The sequence below is a fragment of the Moschus berezovskii genome, chromosome 1 (assembly GCF_049115385.1).
Source record: "Moschus berezovskii isolate FMDL1 chromosome 1, NW_MosBer_1.0, whole genome shotgun sequence".
Lineage (NCBI taxonomy): Eukaryota > Metazoa > Chordata > Mammalia > Artiodactyla > Moschidae > Moschus > Moschus berezovskii.
The window spans coordinates 129933373-129958311 of NC_142460.1; the positions used below are offsets into that span (position 1 = coordinate 129933373).

At 35.2% G+C, this 24939-nt stretch overlaps 1 protein-coding gene across 4 annotated transcripts in view; it reads right to left on the minus strand.

The window, feature by feature from the left end:
• The window catches only part of SMC4 (structural maintenance of chromosomes 4), a 33756-nt gene that overhangs the window by 8644 nt on the left and 173 nt on the right, over window positions 1–24939 (minus strand). For 2 of the 4 annotated variants that reach the window (XM_055410640.2, XM_088839398.1), the window contains exons 2-17: window positions 23760–24061; window positions 22750–22928; window positions 22094–22285; window positions 20433–20609; window positions 14061–14225; window positions 13688–13815; window positions 13097–13237; window positions 11472–11622; window positions 9653–9817; window positions 7961–8194; window positions 6278–6463; window positions 4538–4699; window positions 2525–2750; window positions 2360–2439; window positions 1297–1449; window positions 127–253 (exon numbers count right to left, since the gene is read on the minus strand). In XM_055410640.2, coding sequence (XP_055266615.2) covers window positions 127–253; window positions 1297–1449; window positions 2360–2439; window positions 2525–2750; window positions 4538–4699; window positions 6278–6463; window positions 7961–8194; window positions 9653–9817; window positions 11472–11622; window positions 13097–13237; window positions 13688–13815; window positions 14061–14225; window positions 20433–20609; window positions 22094–22285; window positions 22750–22928; window positions 23760–23898 — 2605 coding nt within the window. In that variant the 5' untranslated portion in view covers window positions 23899–24061. The remainder of the gene's footprint in view (window positions 1–126; window positions 254–1296; window positions 1450–2359; window positions 2440–2524; window positions 2751–4537; window positions 4700–6277; window positions 6464–7960; window positions 8195–9652; window positions 9818–11471; window positions 11623–13096; window positions 13238–13687; window positions 13816–14060; window positions 14226–20432; window positions 20610–22093; window positions 22286–22749; window positions 22929–23759; window positions 24062–24939) is intronic. The other 2 variants (XM_055410623.2, XM_088839406.1) reach the window with 2 other exon arrangements.

Genomic DNA, 24939 nt, shown 5'->3' on the forward strand with positions numbered 1-24939 from the left:
GTGGTCACTTGAACATAATATATATAATCTATTATTTTTTATTTTACAAATCATGATCTTAAACATTACAAATGTTACAAACCTGTTTTTGACAATATAGGGGAAAAAGTCTGTACTTAAACATACCTGTCTTGAAAGCATTAACATTTTCTTCAAGCAGTTTCTGCTGTTTTTTGTCAGGGACTGTAGCAAGTACATTAGCTTCAAGTTCCTTAACTTGGACATTCAAATATTCTTCTTGCTCTGATAAACGCTACAGAATGTTTTAAAATTTAAGGTCAATATTTTAACTTACAAACAGTAATATTTGCTTTAAACATTATAAATTAAAAGATACTTAAAATCTTTAAGAAAAACTAACAGGAATGGGCAGAAAACAGGAACAATAAATATAAAAATTGAAAATGGCCAACAAAACACATGAAATGTTAGTAAATCCATGTAGCAAACTCACAAAATATTGAAGAGTACTTAGTGTTCACTTAGAAAAATTATTTGCATATGCTACCAGGAGTAAATAAATTAGAACTTTTGGAGAACAATTTGGTGTTATGCACCAAATGCTTAAAAACACTGTACACATACCGGGTGATAATTACAATTTTAGGAATAAAGAAATAATTGGATGAGCATATTAAGGTGTGCCTTACAAGAATATTTATTCTTATTTATTTGTTGGTGTACACAGCCAACACAGAAAAACTTTTATCAAACTGTGGTACAAACTATGTCAGTATAATTGCACACAAGTTAAATTTACATTTGCTAGGAAACTATAATTACTGAGTGAAGAAAAGTTACTACGAGACTATAAAAATCCATAAGCAAATTTAGTATGTATATCAACATCTACATACATAAACACATACATAAACACATACACGCCAACTAGATACTGCCACTAAAAGTTAAAGGACATACACAGAAACTGAAGGTGATAATCTTTTGCATATTTTCTAAAAACTTTCTTGGTTTTGTTTTTTTAAAGAGACTGTGGGCATGCATTGCTTTTTTATAATTAAGAAAACTTTCCACTTTGTAAAGAGAAAAAAATAAAGGGTCATTGTTAAGGGAAGACACATTTCTGTCCAGTCCAAATGGAAACCAGAAATAGCTGTGGCTGGAGCAACATTGTGACAGGACATTTATCTATTAGTACTCAAGGAAACAAAAGTCAACAGACCCTAACCCAACCTCCCCCTCCCCCTTATATTTTAAAAATTATAAGCAAACAGTAAAATGCCTCTGCCAAATTGCTGCTGAATTCCAATAGCTTCAGCTTTGGTAAAAAGGTACCTGGATGCTTGCAGAAAACTTTTCTAGCGTATTCCTCATTTCTCGTTCACTATGCTTTAACCTAAGTATTGCTTCTTCCAGTTGTACTTTCTGTTCCTGAATCTGCACTGCTTTTTGAGAGTCTCTCTGCAACTGTGATTCCATTTTATTCACCTACAAAGAAAATTACCAGTCAATTAAGTTTATTCCAACAAGAGTTATTTCAGATTAATAGCAATTTACGAAAATGATGAAAACCCAAATTTCTGATCCTAAAGACTAGAAACAGAGAGGGAGGTTCAAGAGGGAGGGGACATATGTATACCTATTGCTGATTCATGTTGATATATGGTAGAAACCAACACAACATTGTAAAGCAATTATCTTCCAATTAAAAAAAAAAAAAGACTAGAAACACACCAAACAACCCAGTTCCAATTCTAAAACCTAATGCTTAGGAGATGGTCAACCAATTTCTGCATCATAGATTCAGGTGAAAAGACAATTTTAAGTGTTGTATAATCAATTATAGTTACAGTGAAGGTATACTGTGCAAATATTTAAGAGGAAGAATATAAGCTACTTCAGAATTTTCAGGAAGAAAGTAGTATAGTGTTCTGATTGTGATAATGGAACATAGGTTTTTCTGGGCATTTTGACATTCTATTTTACTTCTGGAAACAAAATATTTTGAGATAAAAATCTGGAAACATATCAGAAGTCTTTGCTATATTTACAATTTAAATCATTATTTTGAAATACAAAAGATAATACAGCAGTGACTGTGAAGAAACAAATGTCAAACAATAAGTTAACAGTGAAATAAATTACATGATCCAAATGTGATAACAGAAAAAGATAAGTATATTGAGTAAATACTTTGCAATTAACATACTTTTAGAACTTTAACAGGCTTCATATGAAATCCCAAGGCTTATATACTAGCCATTTATAGAAAGCTCAACCTGTTAATTGAAAATATGATTACAGTACATTTAAAATAGTAGAATGTTCTATAGTATGTTATATATCAATAAAGCTGCTTTAACAAAAATTTATCGACCATAATTTTGTACACGCTGACCTCTTCTTCTGAGATTTCAACAACAACTGATGAACCCATCCTTCCTTTCATTACTTTGCTTCCACCGCCAGTCATTGTACCTAGAGAACAGAAAAACCAAACTTACATGTATGAATCCCCCCAAAGGATTAAATAGATTCAACAGCAAAGGAAAAAAACTATTACCTGACTGCTCTATGATTTGCCCTTGTAATGTTACCACTCTCCATCTTCTATCTTTTTGATAAGCTACTCGTGTGGCTTGATCTAAGCTGTCAGCTACTAAGGTATCCCGTAAGGCAAAGTAAAAAGCTTGGCGAATTGCCCCATCTTTTACTTTTACTAAATCAAATAACCGAGGAGTATTCTCAGGAGTTTGAATTTTGGTCATTTTCTTTGCCCACACTGCCATCTGAAAAAAAAAAAGATGTTTCTTTAGGTATCATTTATAGAATACACATGTTAAACATAAGGATATGTATACAAAGTTCTTAGTATCTACACAACAATATTACTTTATTGTTATTTAAGAAAAGATACTGTAAAATTATCTCTATTCACAGATGATCTGATCTTATAGATATTAAAATTCTGAGGGATCTACACATGAAAGAACTATTAAAACTAACATGAATTCAGCAAAGCTGCAGAACATAAGATCAATATGTAGAAACTATATTTCTATACACTAGCAATAAATAATCTGAAAATGAGATTAAGAAAATCCCATTTATATTAAAAAAAGATATTAAAGAACAAAATTAAAGGATTCCTGATTTTAAAGCTTACTACAAATCTACAATGATCAAGACAGTGCGATATCAATGCAAAGTCAGGCATATAAATAAGAGGCCAGAAATAAATTCTTACATTTATGATTGGTTGATTTTTGACGAGCATGCCAAGAAAATTCAATGGGGAAAGAATACAAAAGGTGTCGGAACAACCCAATACCCAAAAGAGTAGCTGGACCGCCCCCCCCCTTTATAAAATTAACATGGATTAAAAAACTAAATGTAAAACCTAAAGCTGTAAAGCTCATAAAACAGAAGGTAAATCACCCTGACATTAGGATTACATGGTAGCTTCTTAGATATGACACCCAGAACACAAGTAACCAATAGTAAATAAACTAGACTGCTATCTAAAATTTGTGCTTCAGAGAATGCATCACAAGAACATGAGAAGATGGCTCACAAAATAGGAGAAAACATTTGCAAATTATATGAGACTTATATCCAAAATGTATAAAGAACTCTTACAACAGTAATACAAACCAATTAACAAAAAAGCAAATAATCTGAACAGAAGATAAAGAAATGGCCAATAAATAAGCACACGAAAAGCTGGTGTACAAACACCTGTGTACATGAACGTTCATGGCAGTATTAACCATAAACAGCCTAAACATGGAAACAACACAGTTGTCCACCAATTGATGAATGGATAAATAAAATGTGCTACCGAACATAATGGAAAAGGGAAGAGCATTTGGCAATAAAAAGGACTGAAGTGCAGATGATGCAACATGAACTTTTTTTTAAAAAAGCAGACAGGGAACTGGATCTTAGTTCCTATAAAAGGGATCAAATCTCTGCCACCTGCAGTTGAAGCACTGAGTCTTAACTGTTGAACCATCAGCAAAGTTCCATCATGGATGAACTTTGAACACTAAGTTAAAGAAGCCATAAACAAAAGGATACATATTATGTTATTTCATTTATACACAATGTCCAGAATACATAAATCTAGAGACAAAAAGTCAATTAAAGGTTGTGGGGTGGGGGTGGGTGGGTGGGAGAACAAGGGTAGTGATTACTCATGTATGGGGTTCCTTTCTTGGGGTAGTGAACATTCTGGAATTAGACAGTGGTCATGGTTGAATAATCAATTCTGTGAATGTACTAAAATCCATTGAACTATATATTTTAAAATAATGAAATTTTATGATTGTGAATTATATCTTAAGTATTTTTCTATTTTTTAAAAAAGTAGTTATTGAAGATGGAAGTTAGCAATGCAAACTACCAATCACTCCAACATAGGAATGCATATTACTTTAGGGGAGGCAGTACAAGTTTTTTTTCCCACAACGATCAGGTGGTTCACTGAAGTAACTATGAAGAAAAAGCTAGGATTCAAAATCAATCAACACCTGACACTTAAAAACCAAAATACAGATAGATTATAAATACCCACCTTATCCAAACCTATGAAGGTTGCAACTCCAATATTTTGTCTTTTAAGGAAGTTTACACATTCTTGGGCTGTATCAATAGAATCAACAAGAATGTAGTCTAATGCATGACAACAAGATGAAATAGCAACATCGTATTTTTCATCAATTGTTCCTAAGTCCCCCTAATAAATAAGAGGAAGAGAAAAAAATCAATGCACAATCAGCAGGGAATTAGGCACAGGATCATTTCATTACTATTTCATATAGATTTTTCAAGTTTCATTTAATTGAAGAACTATATATACACAGTTTCAGTTCAGTTCAGTTCAGTTCAGTCGCTCAGTCGTGTCCGACTCTCCGCGACCCCATGAATCACAGCACGCCAGGCCTCCCTGTCCATCACCAACTCCCGGAGTACACTCAAACTCATGTCCACAGAATCGGTGATGCCATCCAGCCATCTCATTCTCCGTCGTCCCCTTCTCCTCCCGCCCCCAACTTTTCCCAGCATCAGAGTCTTTTCCAGTGAGTTTACAAATGTACAAAAATGGTACACAATGAAAAATTTAAGTGTCCCTCACATTCGATCTTTCTCTTCTGCAGAGGCAATCACTATTAGAGCTTTTATCCACCTTTTAAAAAGATAACTTATGGATATACAGAGTCTGAAATTTTAATGAGCACAAAATGAACAGAACTGTTTTCACTGCATGTAAGTGAAAATGTATAATGTGAAGATTTGAAACCTAAAATTATTATAAGCAAAATAACTTACAGAATAATAAAACTCTGAATTATTGAAAATCATCTAAGTAAATCTGTTGTGTATTAGTAACTTAGCTATCAAGTAACATTACCAACTAACTAATTTCATTTTTCCTTGAGCAAAATAATATGATCAAATTGTGTATCTTCAAAAAACTAAGGAGGAAGTCCTTGACATACAGACATGGAAGCAACTATGCTGGGTAATTTTCACCTGCCCTTCTGAATCACCCTCTTCTGCTTCCTTCTCTGGGAGGCTGATTCAGGGACTGCATTAATTGGTTCTTCTGGCTCTCCAGCTTAAGACAAAGTGAGGCACCAGCCAGAAATGGTAGAATAGATGAATAGGGTTGAAACATCTATTTTCCTCACTTCCTTCCAGCTACCTCTAGCCATGGCTAAATTCCCTTCTGTCTTCAGGTTCAGAAGCTCAGGCTTTAGGTACCCACTATCCCTAGCCCTGGGTTTTGACATCATCCTTTGTGATTTTCCTAAACTCTAGCTACAAGCCTCAATATAATGGTATAAAGCTCAGAATATAATTTATCAAATTCTTATTTTTTTTAAAGAAAAAAGCGTTAAGTTTATCAGTAGAATTAGATCATTTTCTTTAAGTGACTATAATTATCCCAAACTTAATTTTTAATGGGCTACCCTTATGGCTCAGGAGTAAAGAATCCACCTGCAATGCAGGAGACCTAGGTTTGATCCCTGGGTTGGGAAGATCCCCTGGAGAAGGGAAAGGCTACCACTCCAGTATTCTGGACTGGAGAATTCCATGGACTTAGTCCATGGGGTCGCAGAGAGTCAGACAAAATTGAGTGACTTGTACTTGCACTTCCTTAACTTTTAATGTGAAAGGATCCATACCACAAAGAATTTTACCATGCCTGAGTGTAAGAGCAAAATGCTTCAAAAACACTTAATATACAGGTATTTAAGAAAATTATAATGTCCAAGAAAAATATAGTTATTTATAAATAAATTTACTTTACCAGTCGTCCATATATTCCTGGAATTCTGCCAGATTTTTTTTCTTGAATTATTGCATCAAGGACTTTTCCTCTACTTCGATTCATTGCTAAGGAACTCTTTGCTTCTTCAACTTTTTGGAAAAGATCACGAACCAAACTTTTGCAATTCATTTCTTCTTGTGTAAGTTTTTGAAGTTCTTTTTCTTTCTAAAGATGAAAGTAAAGAAAATGAATCCCAAAAGCAGACACCCTTATTACAACATAAGAAAAGGCCAATAATAAACACCTGAACCAGAACTATGCTGTCACATTGTAACTGCGGCTTTGATTTTGAAAAATATGGATGGTTTTCTATTTTAAAAGGGGCATTAATTAATTTGGTCAATAATAAGGAGAACGACCTCAATGTAGTCCTAGGAGCAGTGCACTGATTGATAGAACGAGTAGAGCTAGGGTTGTGGAAATCCCAGTTTTGTACCATATAATTATGCATAAATGTTTCCTAATTCTTATATTCCTACACTAATCAAAAATAGATCTCAATATAGGACTCTCGATATGGGTGACTGGGTATGGCTATGATTAGAAAGTGGTTTGCTTTCTAAATAAATCTATTATATATATAGTTTATTATCTATTAAATATATATTAAATTATATACTGTTATATAGCATAATTAATTATTCTAATTAAACCAAGGGAAAAAAAAGCACAGCTCTGAAACGAAGGGAAACATAATGAGTGAACAGTACTATTTCTATACAAAAATGTCAGGCTGCCAACAAAAGAGAAACCTCACACATGTACACAAAAATCCTAATTCTCAGTTTCTCAGTCTATCAATTTAGAGCAGTCATTTTTCCAACTGACATTCTCTTTCACTGACATTCTTTTTCATGGTTTTAAATTATTACCTCTATTACCAGTCATACTGGTTTCAAGTAGAAGCTCAAGTTATAAACACAATTTACCCAAAAATAAACTGAATCACCAAGAAGACAGAAGTCATAGCTGAATATAACCTAAGTTTACATTTAAATTCTACATGGCCATGAAGTTTTCTGATGACCAATCAGTGTGCATTTACTAAAACGAAAAAGGCTATTTTCAGTGTCATTTCGCTTCAAAGAGCATCTTCTATTGCAATTTGCCTAATGATGCTTTGGAAATTAAATTTATGAAATTCTTTACTCAAGGAGAGAAGATTGATGTACTAAATAAGATGTCTTGATTAGTTCAACAACTTGCAGTCCCAACAAAGAAAGTACATCCTTAAGTTCAAAAATAGAAAAATACACTAAGACAGTCGACTTGCATATTTGTTCACACACACACATTTATTTGATTTTCCTGTATCACTGCATAAGTTGTCTACATTTACATTTAGGGAAACAAAAACTTTCTTTTGTTTAAATTATTTCCATGGGAAATAATGATGGCGATAGCAATATTATTTGCTGTTTCACACTTGAGGGGGAGAACAGAGTTTCTTCACAGTCTCAATTTAATCTGTATCAGATAGACTACTGAAATATTAACCCCATTCTTTTGGGAAAGAGTACACTAAATAACAGCAACAAAATCTATGTATCAGTCACACCAGATGTTGAGATTAAAAAAAAATTCTATTTAAATATGTATGAAAATAAATAAAACTAGGGTTGATAAACAATGTTCATATGAAACACAGAAGCAAAGATTTACCTCCTTTAGCTCATGTTCAATTTGAGGGAGTTTTGCCTCTATATCTCCAATTGCTGCTTTCCTTTCTTTAAGAGTCTCAGAAGCTGCCATTAGAGCTTCTTCGGCTTTACTTAATTGAGACACTGCAGTATTATGACGACTGAGATAGATATCAAGTTCTGACTGAGCTACATCCATCTTTGAACGTGCTTCATTTACTGATTTGCTGAAGTCCATAAGTTCTTTCTCTCGACTCTGTTAAAATATGACAGGCCCCACTTAATCTGAAATACGTATTTTCAAACCTAAACCGAAGTGGAAACCACACATTTTAAATTTAACTTTATAGATTATGTAAGCACAATATATAGAAATAAATCTCATAAATGAATGGACTAACAGTTTTTGCCCAGCTGTGAATGTTCATGGTATATAAAGTCTTTCCCCAACTGATTTAATAACAGCTTAATGAGGTAGCTGCTGCTGCTGCTAAGTCGCTTCAGTTGTGTCCGACTCTGTGCGACCCTATGGACAGCAGCCCACCAGGCTCCTCTGTCCACAGGATTCTCCAGGCAAGAATATTGGAGTGGGTTGCCATTTCCTTCTCCAATGTATTCATGGATGCTAATTCGCCTCAGTCATGTCCGACTCTGTGCGACCCTATGGACAGTAGCCCACCAGGCTCCTCTGTCCACAGGATTCTCCAGGCAAGAATACTGGAGTGGGGTGCTATTTCCTTCTATCTCAATTTAGAGACTAAAATGACAAAAGATCATGACCACCAACACACACACCCACACCACTGTAGAATATATGTTCAAAGTACTATCCTGAATGTTCTGTATTAATTCCTTAACCCAACAATCCTATGATCATCATTATACCCATTTTGAGGAAACTGAGGTCAGAGTTTAAATAACTTGTTCAAAGTCATGCACTCACTCGTAAGTAGCAGAGCCTGTTTTTAGCTCCAAAGATACCTAGATACGAGTCCTGGCTTTGACACTAACCTAGAATGCCAAGGCACATAGGATTACTTGATATACATGAGATGAGCAAATGTGAAAAATTGATCTTAAAGTATTCTATTAGGAGTGACTGTATGATACTTAGCCACTTTATCACATAGGCATCCTACTTACAAACTCACAGATGATATTAGAACATGTCCATATTTCAAAACAGAATCAATTTATATTAGTCTGCCAAGAAACCCCAAAACACTTCACTGAGGTATAATTTACACAGATCTTATATGTAACTGACTTAAGCAACCAAGAATTAACACAAGAGCCAGAGCTTTAAAACTATTACACAAGAGCTACAAAAGTAAAGAAGGGAGATGTCAACCTATGGTTAGTGTGGTCCCAAGCATATACAGGTAGTAACCAATTAAATTACCAAGAAAATAATTCAAGAGAAAACATGATGATTAAATCAATATGAACAGAGAATAACTCATAAAGCAAAGTATCTGATATGCACTTTCTTCTACCACTTTAAGTTCTCATTCTCAGTTAATGTCCTTTTAAAATGAGGAGCAGAAAACAAAAAAAGGAGAGTCTAGGCTGACTATTTTTGGGGATGCTAGATATTAAAAGCCCAAACTTTTCATTCTAACAGTTCATTTTTTACTATTACTATAAAAACAATCTTTAAGACAGGAGGAAAAAAAGCCATCAAAATAAACACCAACTGATAAAGAAATCTTACTTCTTTTTCTTTTTGAAGGCCTTGGGTTTCCTGTTTAAGGCTATCCATAACTTCCTTTAATTTTTCTTCTTCTTTTTCTTTTTCTTTCTCAAGGGCATTGTTTTTAGTTGTTGTCTCCCTTATGATAGTCTCACTCTTGGCAGGTATACTTTTCAATTCTTCAACCTAAGATTATAAGACAAATTAAAAAGTTGCTAGGAGCATGTACCTTTAGGCTATCCAATACCATTAATATTTGACTTATTTAAAAGCATTTCTCAAGATCTTCTAGATCTTTGCAGTTTTCATTGTAATTAGGTTTGAACCAGCTGGCTTTAGCAAGTATACTTCCTTAACCATATGCTGCAATTTCTATATTCTCAGTCTATTTCATAGAATTAGGTAAAGATAATTCTATGAATTCTCGATTCCTTACAAAAGACAATTCTCCTTGGCTGGGCATTGTATCTTTCTTCCTTCTGCCCCAACTTTATGCTGTAATTAACCTTTTTCACCCCAGAAACATGGTCTGAGTACATCGAATTCCTTAAAGTACCCTTTACGGTACATTACAACTTACCACATATTACATTTATACCCCCTGCTGCTGCTGCTAAGTCGCTTCAGTCATGTCCGACTCTGTGCGACCCCATAGACGGCAGCTCACCAGGCTCCCCCATCCCTGGTCTTCTCCAGGCAAGAATACTTGAGTGGGTTGCCACTTCCTTCTCCAATGCATAGAAGTGAAAGTGAAGTCGCTGAGTTGTGCCCAACTCGTAGTGACCCCATGGACTGCAGCCTACCTAGTCTCTCTCAAATCCTAAGATCTTTCCCAACTTTACCCAGAGTCGCCATGTGGGACTAATATTTTATTCCATTAATACCTTCGAGTAATAATCACTCTTCCACAGTTGGTGTCCAAAGGCTAATAAGTGTATTTAAGTTACATCTGGCTTACCCTGTCCAATATAGGGCAATTTTGGACAGGGAGGCCCAGCGTGCTGTGATTCATGGGGTCGCGGAGAGTCGGACACGACTGAGCGACTGAAATGAACTGAACTGAACTATGACATCCATGGTATTTTGTTTATTCTGGTTATCTATAACAGGAGAAATTAAACACTTCCCAAAATGTTATCCCTCAAACACTGATTCATATAAGATGCACTACTATTGTACACACAAAGTATTTTGTGAATAAATGCATTTACTTATAAGGTAAAGCAGAGCTTATAAGTATCATGTAAATATATGGTACAAAACTTTTTTGAGGGGAGGAGCTTTCAGTTGCCTCTATTAATACCTGATTAAACTATGAATATAGTTTGAAATGCTCCAAATTAATGATTAGTCTGGCTCCCAGCAAATTAGGCATTCTGGTCTAAAGTTCATCATCTTTTAAAACTTAAAACTAGTTAAACCCTTTGCTATAAATTATGGCTTACTCTTCCCTCCTTTCTAAGGGGAAACTCCTGTTGATATTCTTAACTTGATTTCTGTAGACAAAGGTGCTACTTTTAAAAGTCTATGATATGTAGCCAAAAACCTCTTTTTAAACCATATATTCTAGGAAGATTATTTTGTCACCAAAATAGAATTACCGATTTGGTAAACAATTCTCCAACAATGTGTATCAGATACATAAGCTCTAAAACTCAAAGTCAATGGATGCAGGATTTCCACAGTGAGTGAGGGGGGAATTGGGTTCGGAGATAAATCCTGAAGCACTTAACATTCTGAATTCCAATTCACTCTCTAAGGGGCAAGAACATTCATGAAAAATAATAAAAACTACATCCGACAGACATGAAATATTAAGAATTTCCCCCACATAACCTACCTTTTCTTTATCTTTTTGAATTTGTTTCTCTAGTTTTTTGGCTTTACTTGTAGCATGTTTCAACTTTTCCCTAACTTGAACATCTTCCAAATCTAGTTTTGTAAATTTTTCTTTGTTCTCCTCAATAAATTTTGTAATTTTATTCAGCTTCCTAGCAAAGTAAGAAAATTATCAGTCACTATTTTGAACATTCAGATATTTTAAAGCGACTTTATAGACCTTGCCTGAAACACTACGTAAATGTACCAAGTTCTTATAAGGTAGGATCCTAATACTACCAGATTCAAGCTAATCCTCCCCTCCATCCATATTTAAAGAAGTTGTTAAAATGTGTGGTTATGAGTTATTTTGTCCTTCAAAGCTAGACTGGAAATAGTGACTAAGATGTCTAGGTATATAAAAATTTGACCACTAAAAAAAAAAAAAAACAAAAACACCCCAGACAAAACTGATTTTAAAGAATAAAAAAAGAAAACTGCATAGGTAAGGGATAGTGGTGCCAGGAGAAATATCAATAACCTCAGATATGCAGATGACACCACCCTTATGGCAGAAAGTGAAGAGGAACTCAAAAGCCTCTTGATGAGAGTGAACAAGCTGGCTTGAAGCTCAACATTCAGCAAACTAAGATCATGGCATCTGGTCCCATCGCTTCATGGGAAATAGATGGGGAAACAGTATCACTTTATTTTTTTGGGCTCCAAAATCACTGCGGATGCTCACTGCAGCCATGAAATTAAAAGACGCTTACTCCTTGGAAGGAAAGTTATGACCAACCTGGATAGCATATTAAAAAGCAGAGACATTACTTTGCCAACCAAGGTCCGTCTAGTCAAGGCTATGGTTTTTCCAGTGGTCATGTATGGATGTGAGAGTTGGACTGTGAAGAAAGCTGATTGCTGAAGAATTGATGCTTTTGAACTGTGGTGTTGGAGAAGACTCTTGAGAGTCCCTTGGACTGCAAGGAGATATAACCAGTCCATTCTAAAGGAGATCAGTCCTGGGTGTTCATTGGAAGGACTGATGCTGAAGCTCCAATACTTTGGCCACCTCATGAGAAGAGTTGACTCACTGGAAAAGACTCTGATGCTGGGAGGGATTGTGGGGCAGGAGGAGAAGGAGACAACAGAGAATGAGATGGCTGGATGGCATCACCGACTCGATGGACATGAGTTTGAGTGAACTCCGGGAGTTGGTGATGGACAGGGAGGCCTGGCATGTTGTGATTCATGGGGTCACAAAGAGTTGGTCACGACTGAGCAACTGAACTGAACTGAAGGGATACTGGTATCACTGAAGATTGCCATGAAAAATGTAATGATAAAACTTTAAGACAACTAACCTGTCAGGTTAAATGCCTATTTTTGCAATGATGTTTTGTATTATCGGGTTCTGCCACTAGGGGGTAGCATCCTCCATTATTTAAGACCAGAGTTGTGCACTCAAACCTGTGATAATCATCAACTGGATGAAAGGCAATTCAGATTTTTGGTTGCAAAAAGAAACCATTTAAAATATTTTATATGCTGGCAAATATATTGCCCTCATATGCTTGTATTAAATTTATATATAGACACAGATGTAATAAAATAATCTACTTTTAGTACTTTCCAAAAGATTATTACTTCTCTACATCTTTTACAGCTTTACTCTTAGCTTTCATTTCATTTGACAGTATATTGCTCTTCTCATTAATTTCTTTGGTATCTTCATTAATTTTTTCCTTTTGAGTCTCCATTTCAGCAATTCGTTTCTGCAGATCATAACTAGAGAGAGAGAAAAAGCTATCAGAGAACCTAAAGCACCATTTCTAAAACTCTGAAACTATTTTAAGTAAAATCAGCTGTTTCTAAAGTTATCTATGTCTTTGGAGGGGGAAGGAAGAAACTAACCCAGGGTCAAGGCTAGAATTAGAACAAAATAGGTTCCATATAAAAACAATTAGATCTGCTATTAAATTAATTAAAAAGAATTTATAGGTAAAACTATTAAATATTAAGCATAGTGATATTTATGAACCCAACTTCAAGTAGGATAGTTAAAAATTAACTTCACTACTATGGCAAAAAACTCTTAAGTTAATAAATTCATCACAACCACTTGCAGAATTTTTTTTTTTAACTTCAGTCTTCACATTTCTCTAATACAGGAAAAGAGAACAGATTAGACTTTAATGTCAGAAACTAATACAAAAGTTGATGAATTAAGGTACTTACATGTAATATTGACAAACATGATTCTTTTTTCTAAATATTTCATTTTCCAAGGTAAGAAATTCAATGGCTATGTTTTTCTCTCCTTCTAAGGCATCCTTTTCCTTTTCTACCATCTTAACTCTGTTTAACTACAAAAGTTAAAAGGATAGAAATTGTTCATATTAAGTGTACTGAATAGTCCGAATTTAAAATATGCCAACATTAGATATAAACAAACTACATTCATAAAACAATGTTTCTCTGAAATGTTAATAAGGAAAACATAAAACTTCGCTTAAACAATTATGATCCATCATAACTTGAATTATCTGGCTTAGTAAAATTTTTTAATAAATGAAACATTCTGGTTTACAAAAGTCTATGGAAGATTCACCTTTTCTCCTCTGTGTTCATTTAATATTTCAACTCTCCGACACAAGACTTTAATAGGTTCATTTAGTCGTCCAGAACCAATTATATCTTCTAAATATTCAAGCATACCCTCATCGTGTTCAGTCTGGCCTTTTGGTTTCATCATAGCAATTTGTTCAACTTCACCCTTTAAAAAAAGTAATATTTCACACTCACTGTATATGTTTGGCTACATCAGCCTCAAGTGAGAACTAGAAACAAGTCAATTAACAAATCCAATGTTAATTAAACAACTAAATGATATAATTCAGTAGCATAAAGAGACTTAGTAAAATGCAAATAGGACTTCCCTGATGGTTCAGTGGTAAAGAATACTCCTGCCAGAGACTTGAGTTTGATCCCTGGTCTGGGAAGATCCCAACATCCCTCGGAGTAACTAAGTCCGTGTGCTACCAACTACTAAGCCTGTGCTCCAGAACCCAGCTTTGCAACAAGAGAAGCTACTGCAATGAGAAGCCTGCACAACACTACAGTAGCTCCCATTTGCTGCAACTAGAGAAAGAAAGCCTGTGCAAAGCAACAAAGACGCAGCACAGCCAAAAATAAATACATAAATAAAATTATATAAAAATGCAAGTAAAGATGTTCTAACTTTCTAAACAAACAAACAAGCCAGTAAATGAAAAAGGAAATATTTTCTCTCATGGTAATAACAGGAAAAAGCCAACTGACTGCAAACTAAAGGTCTTGATACATACAACAATAGAAAACTTTTGCTTGCAATCATTATTGTAACAACCTTTTAACTATAGTTAAAATCTAAGATTAACATTACATATTTGCATTTATGCAGTTCAGTTACAAAGAGAAAAGAAAAAAATCCAATCAGTAACTTTCAAGGCTGACTGAAAGGCAGCCATTTAGCTTGATGGGGGAGAAAATTTTGTCTGAATATGCTCAGGCAAAATGATACTTTACTTCACACGAGTAGCCTGCTTGTACTCTTTATTACAATAGAAGAAAAGGGACAGACAAGTAGAAAAATAAAAACATACCCCTTTATTTCTGCAAAATAGCAAAGACTGAAAAAAATTTTTAAAAAAAGGGCATATATTCTTTCTCAATTTAAATATCTACAGTATTTATAAATGAAACTTAAAAATCTGGGTTAAAACTTGCTAATGACAAAGCATCATGTTACCAAAATCTTCAATATAATTATATACAGTAGAAAAAAACTAAAGACCAAACAAGAAAGGATAAAACAGCTTCTTCAAAAATCTACTTATTAGGGACTTCCCTGGTGGTCCAGTGGTTAGGGCTTCGAGCTTCCATTGCAGGGGGCACTGGTGTGATCTCCAGTTGGGAATCTAAGACCCCATAATAGGGGGGGAAAAATCTACTCATTAAAAATAAAAATTAAAAAAAAATTTATAGATGACCACTTTTCTATACTTTGACAACAGCACATGATTATAAAACACAAGGTGAAATGTTATCCTAAGAGCCTGTCATTGTTTAGATTTCTCTGTAACCTTGGGTATGTACGAATTAGATTTAGCTAAATATTAGTGTTTAAACTAAAACATGTACATATTTATATAAAATATTTTGTTCTGCTTTCAATTATCAGTTCTTTCCAAATATTTTAGGCAAGTTTTAAGTTTTAGACAGAACTTAAGCCTGGAAGAGGATCTAAAGCTTTGGATCACAACAGGTGAGACTCTAGCCATTGTACAAGCCAAGACTTACTCAGTTGTTATCTAAACAAGGTTTATCAACAGCAACATTGCTGACATTTTGGGCTGAATACTTTGTTGTGGGGAGCTATGCTGGGTATCATAAGATGTTTAATAACATCTCTGACCCTACCCACTAGATGCCAGCAGCATAAGGATTCCCCCAGTTGGTAACAGCCTAAACAGTCTCCAGACAATGCTAAATGTACTGGGGGAGAGAGAAAGCAACAACTACTCCCAGCTGAGAATCACTAATCTGGAAGTAGTCAGTTTAACTCTTTTATGTCTGTGTTTATAATCCAAATATCTGACACCAGTCTAATATTCTAATTTCAATTTGAATAGCTGAACACTTACTTTAAGATAAATGAAAATCCATGCCAAGAGAACTTACATATCTGAGTCAAATCACATAAGGTATTATTTAGGCATACATTTTTCAGATAACCAGAAGTTATGATTTGGTGTAACAATGATAAAAAATATTTCTAAAGGCATTATACTTTTCCAGGCCAAATTATTTACTGAAGTGATGGAATACTACTGTTAGGAGACTGCCTAGCTTTAAACAAAGCATAGTGGTTGCTTGTTTTTGGTCACTTGTTCCTCCCTTTTTCAGTTAAAATGAAAGATACATAGCTCTGATTTCTTTTCATTCTAACAAGGCTGCCCAGCAGAAAAAACATTTTCAAGTGAAAAAAAAAAAAACAAAGGACATTTATCAATCAACATTTCCATCTCAAGTCCCATATAACACTGTTTTCATTTGTTACATGGGATCCGTTAAAAAACGGTTATTATCAATTAACACTACTGAATCAACAGGTTATTAGAACATTTAGGCCTCTGCCTGTCATGTGACTATTAGGACTGTTGTGGTATTTCAATGACAATCTGAGACCTTTCTTGTGGCTTTGTTCCTTGATGTTCTCTGACTGCCTTACCACCTGCCACTATTTGTTTTCTTCCTTGTTTTTCCATTTTGTGTCATTTCATGTATAATCTGAGGACTAACAGTCTATGCTTAGAGGACCACTCATTTCAGAAAACGTACCTATCCCATGTGAAATCACAAAGTAGTTTTAATTTAAAGCAATAAGCTCAATACATTTTAGAAATAATTTAAAACCTGAATTTAAAGTCACCTTCAAAGCTCCAAATCACAAACAGTGGTAATATGGTAGACAAAAACCCAAACAAATAAGTTTCAAGTTGCTATAAAGCTAGCATCTGAAGCTGACAAAGTTTCATAGGCCTCCTCAATGTTATTTCTATTTTCCATAGCTTAAGTATACTAAACAAGGTTTTAAACACATTTCTTCACTGTTGTTTACTAACTTCCTATGCTTTAATTTATATTTACACTGTATCAGATACTAAGCAACTGTGGAAAAAACCATTTATGGTTTTTAAAAGCAACATAAAAACAGCAAGCATATGTCAAGAGGATATTCATAATATCCAAGGCCTAAACCTTAACTTACTGAAGTGGGCAGAAAACCAAGATATTGTGACTCATTTACAGCATGCCTCAATAACCTAATTTACAACAATACAGCTTAAAAATCTAAGAGGAATACATAGGTACTATGCTTTATCTTTATTGAAATAGAATCCAAATTTTACCAAGCATGATATCACAGAAAACTCAAATATAGTACATATATAATAAAACTTTTTTTCCTAAAAAGGAAGGCCTTAATTTAAGGTAAATATGGGTGTTTGCATCAAAATTAAATGGTCCAGATTTACTAGGCTTTGAAATTTTGCCTTGATTATATTTTTATTTTCTCCATTTTTTACTTTACTGTTATTATGCTAATTTTTAATTTGTGAACTAACAAATGCTAAGAAACTAATGACTGAGGTTAGTATCTGTGTAAAACAAGCGCATAAACAGAAAGGACAACGCTTTAGGAGATAGACTGATTGGTATTTATTTTAGGTGCTTAGGGACAGCTTCTTTTATATAGTTGAAGTGTTGAACAAGACACTTTTGGATAACTGAAATACTGCTGATAAAACTAAAACAACTTCTTTTGATACAGCACAGTCTTATTTCTACAGATAAAAGATCAGAATTCAAGTAAGCTTATATGTTATGCCAAGCAGAGAAGTATACTAAAAAGAAAAAATGAACAGGTAACTCAGACCTTGGTTAATCCAGTCTCCAAATTACTAAATAAGAAAAAAAAAATCTTAGTTCTTATTTTTAAATTTTAGTTTAGATTTTAAATATGAAGACAAAAAGCATATGAAGTCGAAAACTGTGACAAAATGAGTACTGTGAAATCTTTCAGCTAATAAAAACTCTACTTGTTCATACCAAGAATTATGACAATGAGAAAACAGTTTTCAAACAAGGTATAAACAGGAAAATGTACAAAAATGTACAAAGTACAATGGCCAATTATAATCTAACACTTTTGCAAAGCATGTATAAGGACAAGAAATAGACTTCTACCATCTTTGGATCATTTATAGTATCTCAATTTAGTGACTCATTAGGAACTCATTAAAATAGCCAACGATGAAATTTTAAATGATTTCAAATACTAGAAATGCCTACTTGAAGAACCTACTATACCATTATAAATACTATAAAAAAATTTATCCTTATGGACTTCTAAATTTCAGTGCTTTTTAGTCTAAAACAAGTTTTCACTTTAGCTGAATTTCTATCACTTAGCCTGTTAATCACTACCACTGGCCAAAGAGTCTACATTTTATTCAAAGCAATCACCTATGTCTTAAATGAAAATTGTATTCTTACTTACCTTCAAATGCTTTAAATCTCTAGGGCAGGAATCTAAGATTTTGATAAGGAACTAAATAAAAATCCATAGAAACCACTGCCACTTTCCCTCAAACTTTTAAATAATTCTATCTAGTCCAGTCCCTGGTTCTTCTTCCTAACAGGTGAGCTCCTAAGATTCTTATCTGTAAATTTAATCAAATGGAATTCAATTTGTTAATGTGGAAAGTTTACCTTGGTATTAAAAATGATTTCAACAATGTAACTGTTAAGATGATTAAAAACAAGTTGAGATTATGAGGATAAAGGGCTTAAGCATCCTGGACACTTTATAAGCACATACTGAGTATAAAATTTACAATTTAAAAACTACTCTTATTTACCTCTTTGGGATGTTACTTTAATTCCCTTTATTCACAGAATTATGTAGAAAGGCTATACCAAGGGAAAAAAATTACCCTTACAAGGGTTAAAATGCAATGTATTTTGATGAGTCTACGTACATGTGTAAAATTTTGATTATCTCAGGGTGATAGTAAATACACAGCAAATAATAAGATAATCACAACAGTAAGTTCCTGCAAAATGGTATCATTACCAAATTTAGTTTTCTAACAGGGCATAACTTTTTAAATCCATAATTAACCAAATCAAATCCCAGAACAGTTAAATTTGGTTAAAAAACACACACAGCTTTATTTAACCCCACATTTATGTAAATTCAAATCTCATTTAGAAATATATCTGCTAATGATTTCCCAACATCCATTTTAAATTAAGTTTGAGTTAAGAAGTATACAAATGAACTGGTAGCAACATACTAACATAAGTCACCCCAGAATGATATTTATTTACTTTCCATATACATAATGTATAAACAACTTTTATTTTTTAAAAAATCGCTGTAAAATATCGACGAAAATGGAAATAGCGGCTAACATTTTGTAAGTTTCTTACTAGGAACACTCAGTCACACTAATAAAACTTTCTCAAACCAAAATCCAGTTTAAAACCAGTAGTGCAGGACACTAAAGAATATCAGCAGCTATTTCTACATCACAACAGTTTTCCTCTTAAGCCATGCTTTTACGCTAAAAACTTTTTTGAAAGGTAAAACATAGAGAAGATAAGGGATTTTCTTACCAAGCAAATCTGGTAGAAAATATCTTTACTCAAATAAAGAATAGCGCTTCTTATAAAAATCAACGTAACACCAAGTACTTAATGTTATACCTCCTTAAAAACACTTTAACAGTATGATACTTAAGAATGAAATATCACTTTCTAATTTTTCAGTATTAGTGGTTCAATAGGCCATTTGAACCAAAACAAAGAGCTTGTATAAGCTTTTAATTGACCATTCTAAGTGTTTAAAAAAATAAAAAAAATAAAATCAGAGAAGTCTGTCAAACACCAAGTATACAGAGTGTTCTTTTTTCCTTTTTTTGGAGTATATAGTATTAGTAGCAATTACAAAGAAGAACAAAAGTAAAAGAACTATTAAAAGATAACATATCTTATTTAAAATGTTATAAAGAGAAATACAAACAGAAATGATAAATAGCTGCTATATCCCTGTCACGCTAAAGCAGCACAATAATATTGGTGTTTAATATTTATTTTACTACGCCAATATTTACGTGCTGCTAGAGCGGAACAAGCATGTCAGTCCATCCAAACAAAATGAGGATAGATGATGAAAATACAGTTTTGAACGAATTTCCTTAAATTTCTAGAGCAGCAAATAATGATTCGCATCTTGACTGTAGTATGTAAACCATGATGTGCTGCTACAGTACTTTAAGGCCTCAAAAATACAGGATTCATCCAATAGGGAAAAACCTCTTTACACCTTTACTAAAAGAAAAAAAGAGAACTTCTGATGTCTTAATAAACTTACCTGTAAGATTAAAAATCTATTATGGTCCAAGTCAATTCCATGGCTTCGAAGAAGAATTCCAACATCCTTAAATGTAGTCTTTTTCCCACTTACGTGATAAACAGAAGTATTATCTCTGTAGGCCGTTCTGGATACATAGAAGTTACTATTAGGAATGACTTCATAATCATCCCCTTCCTGTTTTGAGGAAAAACAAAACCAGAAAACAATTGCTGGTATTAAGTCATAAGTTTGCTTCAAATTTCACTCAATTCATATTGAAAAACAAATTCTATGGATTAAGAACTTTAACTGGATATGCACAAAAGCTGACAATAGTTCTTAGAATTAATTATCTTAGCAAAGAATAGAAATAATTTTCTATATCTAAGCAGTTCTTGGACTCCTTCCTCACAGATCACAAAAACCAAAAACTCAAACCAACTACACCTTCAAGCCTAAAAACATGCTTGACTGAGAAAAGAACTGCAAGGAAACAAGAATCCCACTGTATCCAAAACAAACTCACCCAAAATATTAAACCACCTTGATAGATTACATTAGTTCATTAAAAAAAGCTGCAAGGGATGATTCAAGGAAAAAGGGAGGGGATGGTAGTGCGGTGATACAGATTAATTTTTGGGGGGGGGGTGGTGGTGAAAAATAACCTATTAATTAAAGGTAAAAAGAACTGCAAAGAACTGCCAACTACATTCCCCTGATTTTTAATCAAACAAAAAAAAAATGAAGGGGAAATCTGCTTTAACATTAAAACTTGCTTTCCTTTAAAAACTATGTCGTTTTGAAACCATGACTTTTAAACTTCACACAAATCAAGTGTAATAAGCTACAAAATCAAATCTGATTCACTGGCTATCTACTTTCCAACCCAAACTGTATAACAGAAAAGCACTAAGAAACAAAATTAAAATATATATCACCATGTAGATTTAAAGCTCTTTATATTAAAATTAAAAACAAAACAAGACCTAGAGGCCAAATCACATACTCATTTCATTATGTAATTAGTTTCCTACAATTTTAGGTTCCAGCCAGTTTTGAACTACAAATTCCCAAAGCTGATTATTAAACAGAAGAGAAAAAACCCCAGTACCAACAGAGCCATATAAATAACCCAAATAGTCATTTTATGTATAACCGTCTCCTTTTAGAGAGAGAGAAAAAAAAAAGTTAGCTTATCCTTCTGCTGTTTTAAAAGGGTAGTTGATATGAAAGCAAAGTTCTTTCATATCACACATATAGATTCCTACTAACTTTAACGTGAATGGAAATAACGGAGATGGTAAAATTAGTTAACTTACATTTTCAAGTTTAGGTAATTTATCTGAAAGCAATGAAAACATTAACTTTAAAAACAAATCCAAAATTTATAATAAAACAATGCGAAATTGGAACTCAAGATACTAGAACTGCTCAAAAAGGTATTTTTATGAGCTACTTATAATTCATTTCTCTGGCTAAAAATTTTAATATTTTAACAGCCACCATCATACCTCAAAAAGAAAATATGATCACGGAGGCAACGAAAACAATATTGGTTCTGCTTTAACCATATACTAATTTTTACAAGCTAATTTAAGCCCAAAATAATAAAATGTGTAATGCACTGAAATCCTGTCTTCCTTACTTGAAGATGCAAATAACTATACAAAATCCCTTACCTTATCAATTATCTTTTGAAAATGAACAGCTACAGTACAACTCTGAATATCCTTATGTTCATCAGAATTGTGTATTAGAACTGAGAGTTTTTTAGATCTTATTTTTTGTGCTCGATAGCCAAATACAAAAAGCATAGAATCAATAACATTGGATTTTCCACTGCCATTTGGCCCAATAATACAGGAAAATCGCTGCATAAAAAGAACAGGGGAAAAAAAAGTTAAAAAGGTTATACTACTGATTTTAATTTAAAATGATTTAACTTGCAGCAAAACTGCAAAACTACAAGTATTTAAAAAGCTTTTGCTGCTAGAAGATAGTTTTCATACATCATGTCTTGTATGTTACAAGTTTCAACACTTTAAATAAGATCATATTCTAATTTTGACTAAGACTTTTTACAAAATTCACTCTTACAGTTAAAAAGAAAATATTATTTTCAAACATAAAACCCACAAATTCTATTCAGTGAGGAAAATTTTATAAAGAAAGGTACCAAAAGATAATCAGATAAACAAAAGCTAATTTCAGTTGTTAAAAGCATAGAAACCACACTACGTATGTATCAATCAGGATATACAATAATTACAAAACTGAAACAGTTTGTAATAAAGATGCATTACCTTACAACAGCTATTTAAAAATGGTCAAATACCTTATGGAAAGGTCCCAGAATTTTTTCCCCAGCGTAAGATTTGAAGTTCTGGTTTACAATATGAGTTATCATAAGACGAGGAGCTCCAGGTTCATTGGTCATTGCAGGAGGTGGGGGAGGAGGAATGCTATTCAAAATCTCTTCCAAACTTCTATTATCAATTTCCTCACTTGGAGTTTCTAAGTCGGTCAAAGGAAAGAAAAAAAAGGGGGAGAGGGGAAGCCTGCATCAGTGCAGTTTGTTAGCCTGCTAATCTTTGGAGACGTCATTTATGAAACCTAAGAATCTCTATTTTTCACTCAAATACAGTATTATATTCACAAAGGATGAGAGTTTTAGGTTTTGTCTTATGAAAAAAGAAAATTTTTGAAAGAGATGCCATCAGTCACAAAATTCTATAGAAATACACCTTTTAGGAGTCAATACACTACATCGTAATGCAAATCTGAAAATCCACAATCATTTGAGTCCCTGCTCCCTGCCTAAACAGGTGGTCAAGTCCTACAGCTCTAGATCCAACTCTCAGTATCTGTTGAGCACCTGGAACCCTAACTTTGGACACTGGCGAGCTCCAGTGACAGTTACGGGGGTTTCATGTCACTCAATTCCTGGACTCACAAAACCTACGGCGCGTGCGGGCGTAGGAGCAAATTATCTTCTCCTTGCAATTTAAGATCACAGAGGTGAAGTTGTACGATCAAGCAATTTTCATCATATTAACAAACAGTCACGCTGACACTGAAAAAGTCCACTCTGGCTGACCGTATCGATTTCCGCGGAAATATAAGACAATGAACAGAAGTTCAGAACTGAAGCTATTTACTAGCCCCCATCCCTCCAGCACCGTTAACCGAAACTTCACACTGTCGAATCTGTGAAAATCGCTTTCTTGACCTTCGGATGTCAACTCCGCAGCCCCTCTCGTCCGCGCCCTGGAATACCAACCGTCCCGGGATGGGTGCCGGATCTCCAGGACGCGCTTGCCCTCGGCGTCGCGAAGGGCTACTCACCTGCGGTGGCCAGCGCCTGGCTCCTCGCGCGGCCGGGAGGCGGATCGGGCTCCGTGTCGCTGCTGGTGCCGTCCGGGGACCGCGGCGGCCCTTCCTCTCTGCGATGGGCAGTGGAGGGCTGGGTGCCTTTACGGGGCATGGTCGCTGGAGCCGAGGGAAAGCCGGGAGCAAGTCAGCCCGCGCGGGCCGCCGGCCGTGCCGTCAAGTTCCCCGCCGGCCCGCCACCAGTCCCACTCGGGGAAAACTTCGTCCACCCGTTTTCTAGAGCTCCGTTTATAAACCCCGCGCAACGTCAGCGAGTCCTCGGGAAAGAAGGTACAAAAAACTCAAGTGCCAAGAAGGCGAGATTCGCTCTCTCAAGTTCTAAGCAAGTTCCTAGACGGGCTTGCGGAGCCAGAAAAGAGAGCAACTGCTTAGGTTCTTTTTACTTTTTTAAAGTCCCCCTCCCCCGCCCACAGTATAAATGTGTAAGAACACTGTATGGTCATATCTAAACGAAGTTATATCCCGCACGCCGACATTTACGGACATTCCCACGCTCTCGGGGCTAATGATCAAAGCGCACAGATTCTTGTCTCTGAGTCCGTACTAGCTTTAGGTGTGAGGGGTTTCAACTCTTCGCAAAGCAGTCGGGAACGAAGTGGCGGTTCGCCGCCCACCTTCCTCTCCCCGCCATTTAGCCCTTGGCGCAGCTGACGGCCCCGGGGCTTTGAGGTCTCCTCTCTACCCGCCGGCCGGGGTCGATCGCTCGCGATTTTCAAATCGGAAGCCGGCAGCGCCAGCTCCGCTTCCATCACCTTGGGGTGGCAGGGGTTTGTCCCCGAGGTCCGCGGCGAATCCCACTGGACAATAAACTACGAAAGGCCACCAGGAAGGGCTCAGACCCAGTGATTAGTCCCTCGGGAGAAGAGAAACGGGCAGAGGGCCGGGACAGGGGGCGACGCCGTAGTCCGACCAAGATTTCTGAAAAAAGGTCCGCGAGGGCTGAGAGGGCCCCCAGCCCCGCGGCCCCAGTCCCACAATCGACGCTTAAGTAGCTCAGAGAAGTGGCGCCCGGGAGAAGCGCGCGGGAGCTTCGACCGCCCGGGAGCGATTGAGGGGGGAGGGGTGACAGCGAGCGAAATCTCCCCGAGGCAGCCTCAGCCTAGACTTGGGCTGCTCCAGCTCAAGGCCTCTTTCC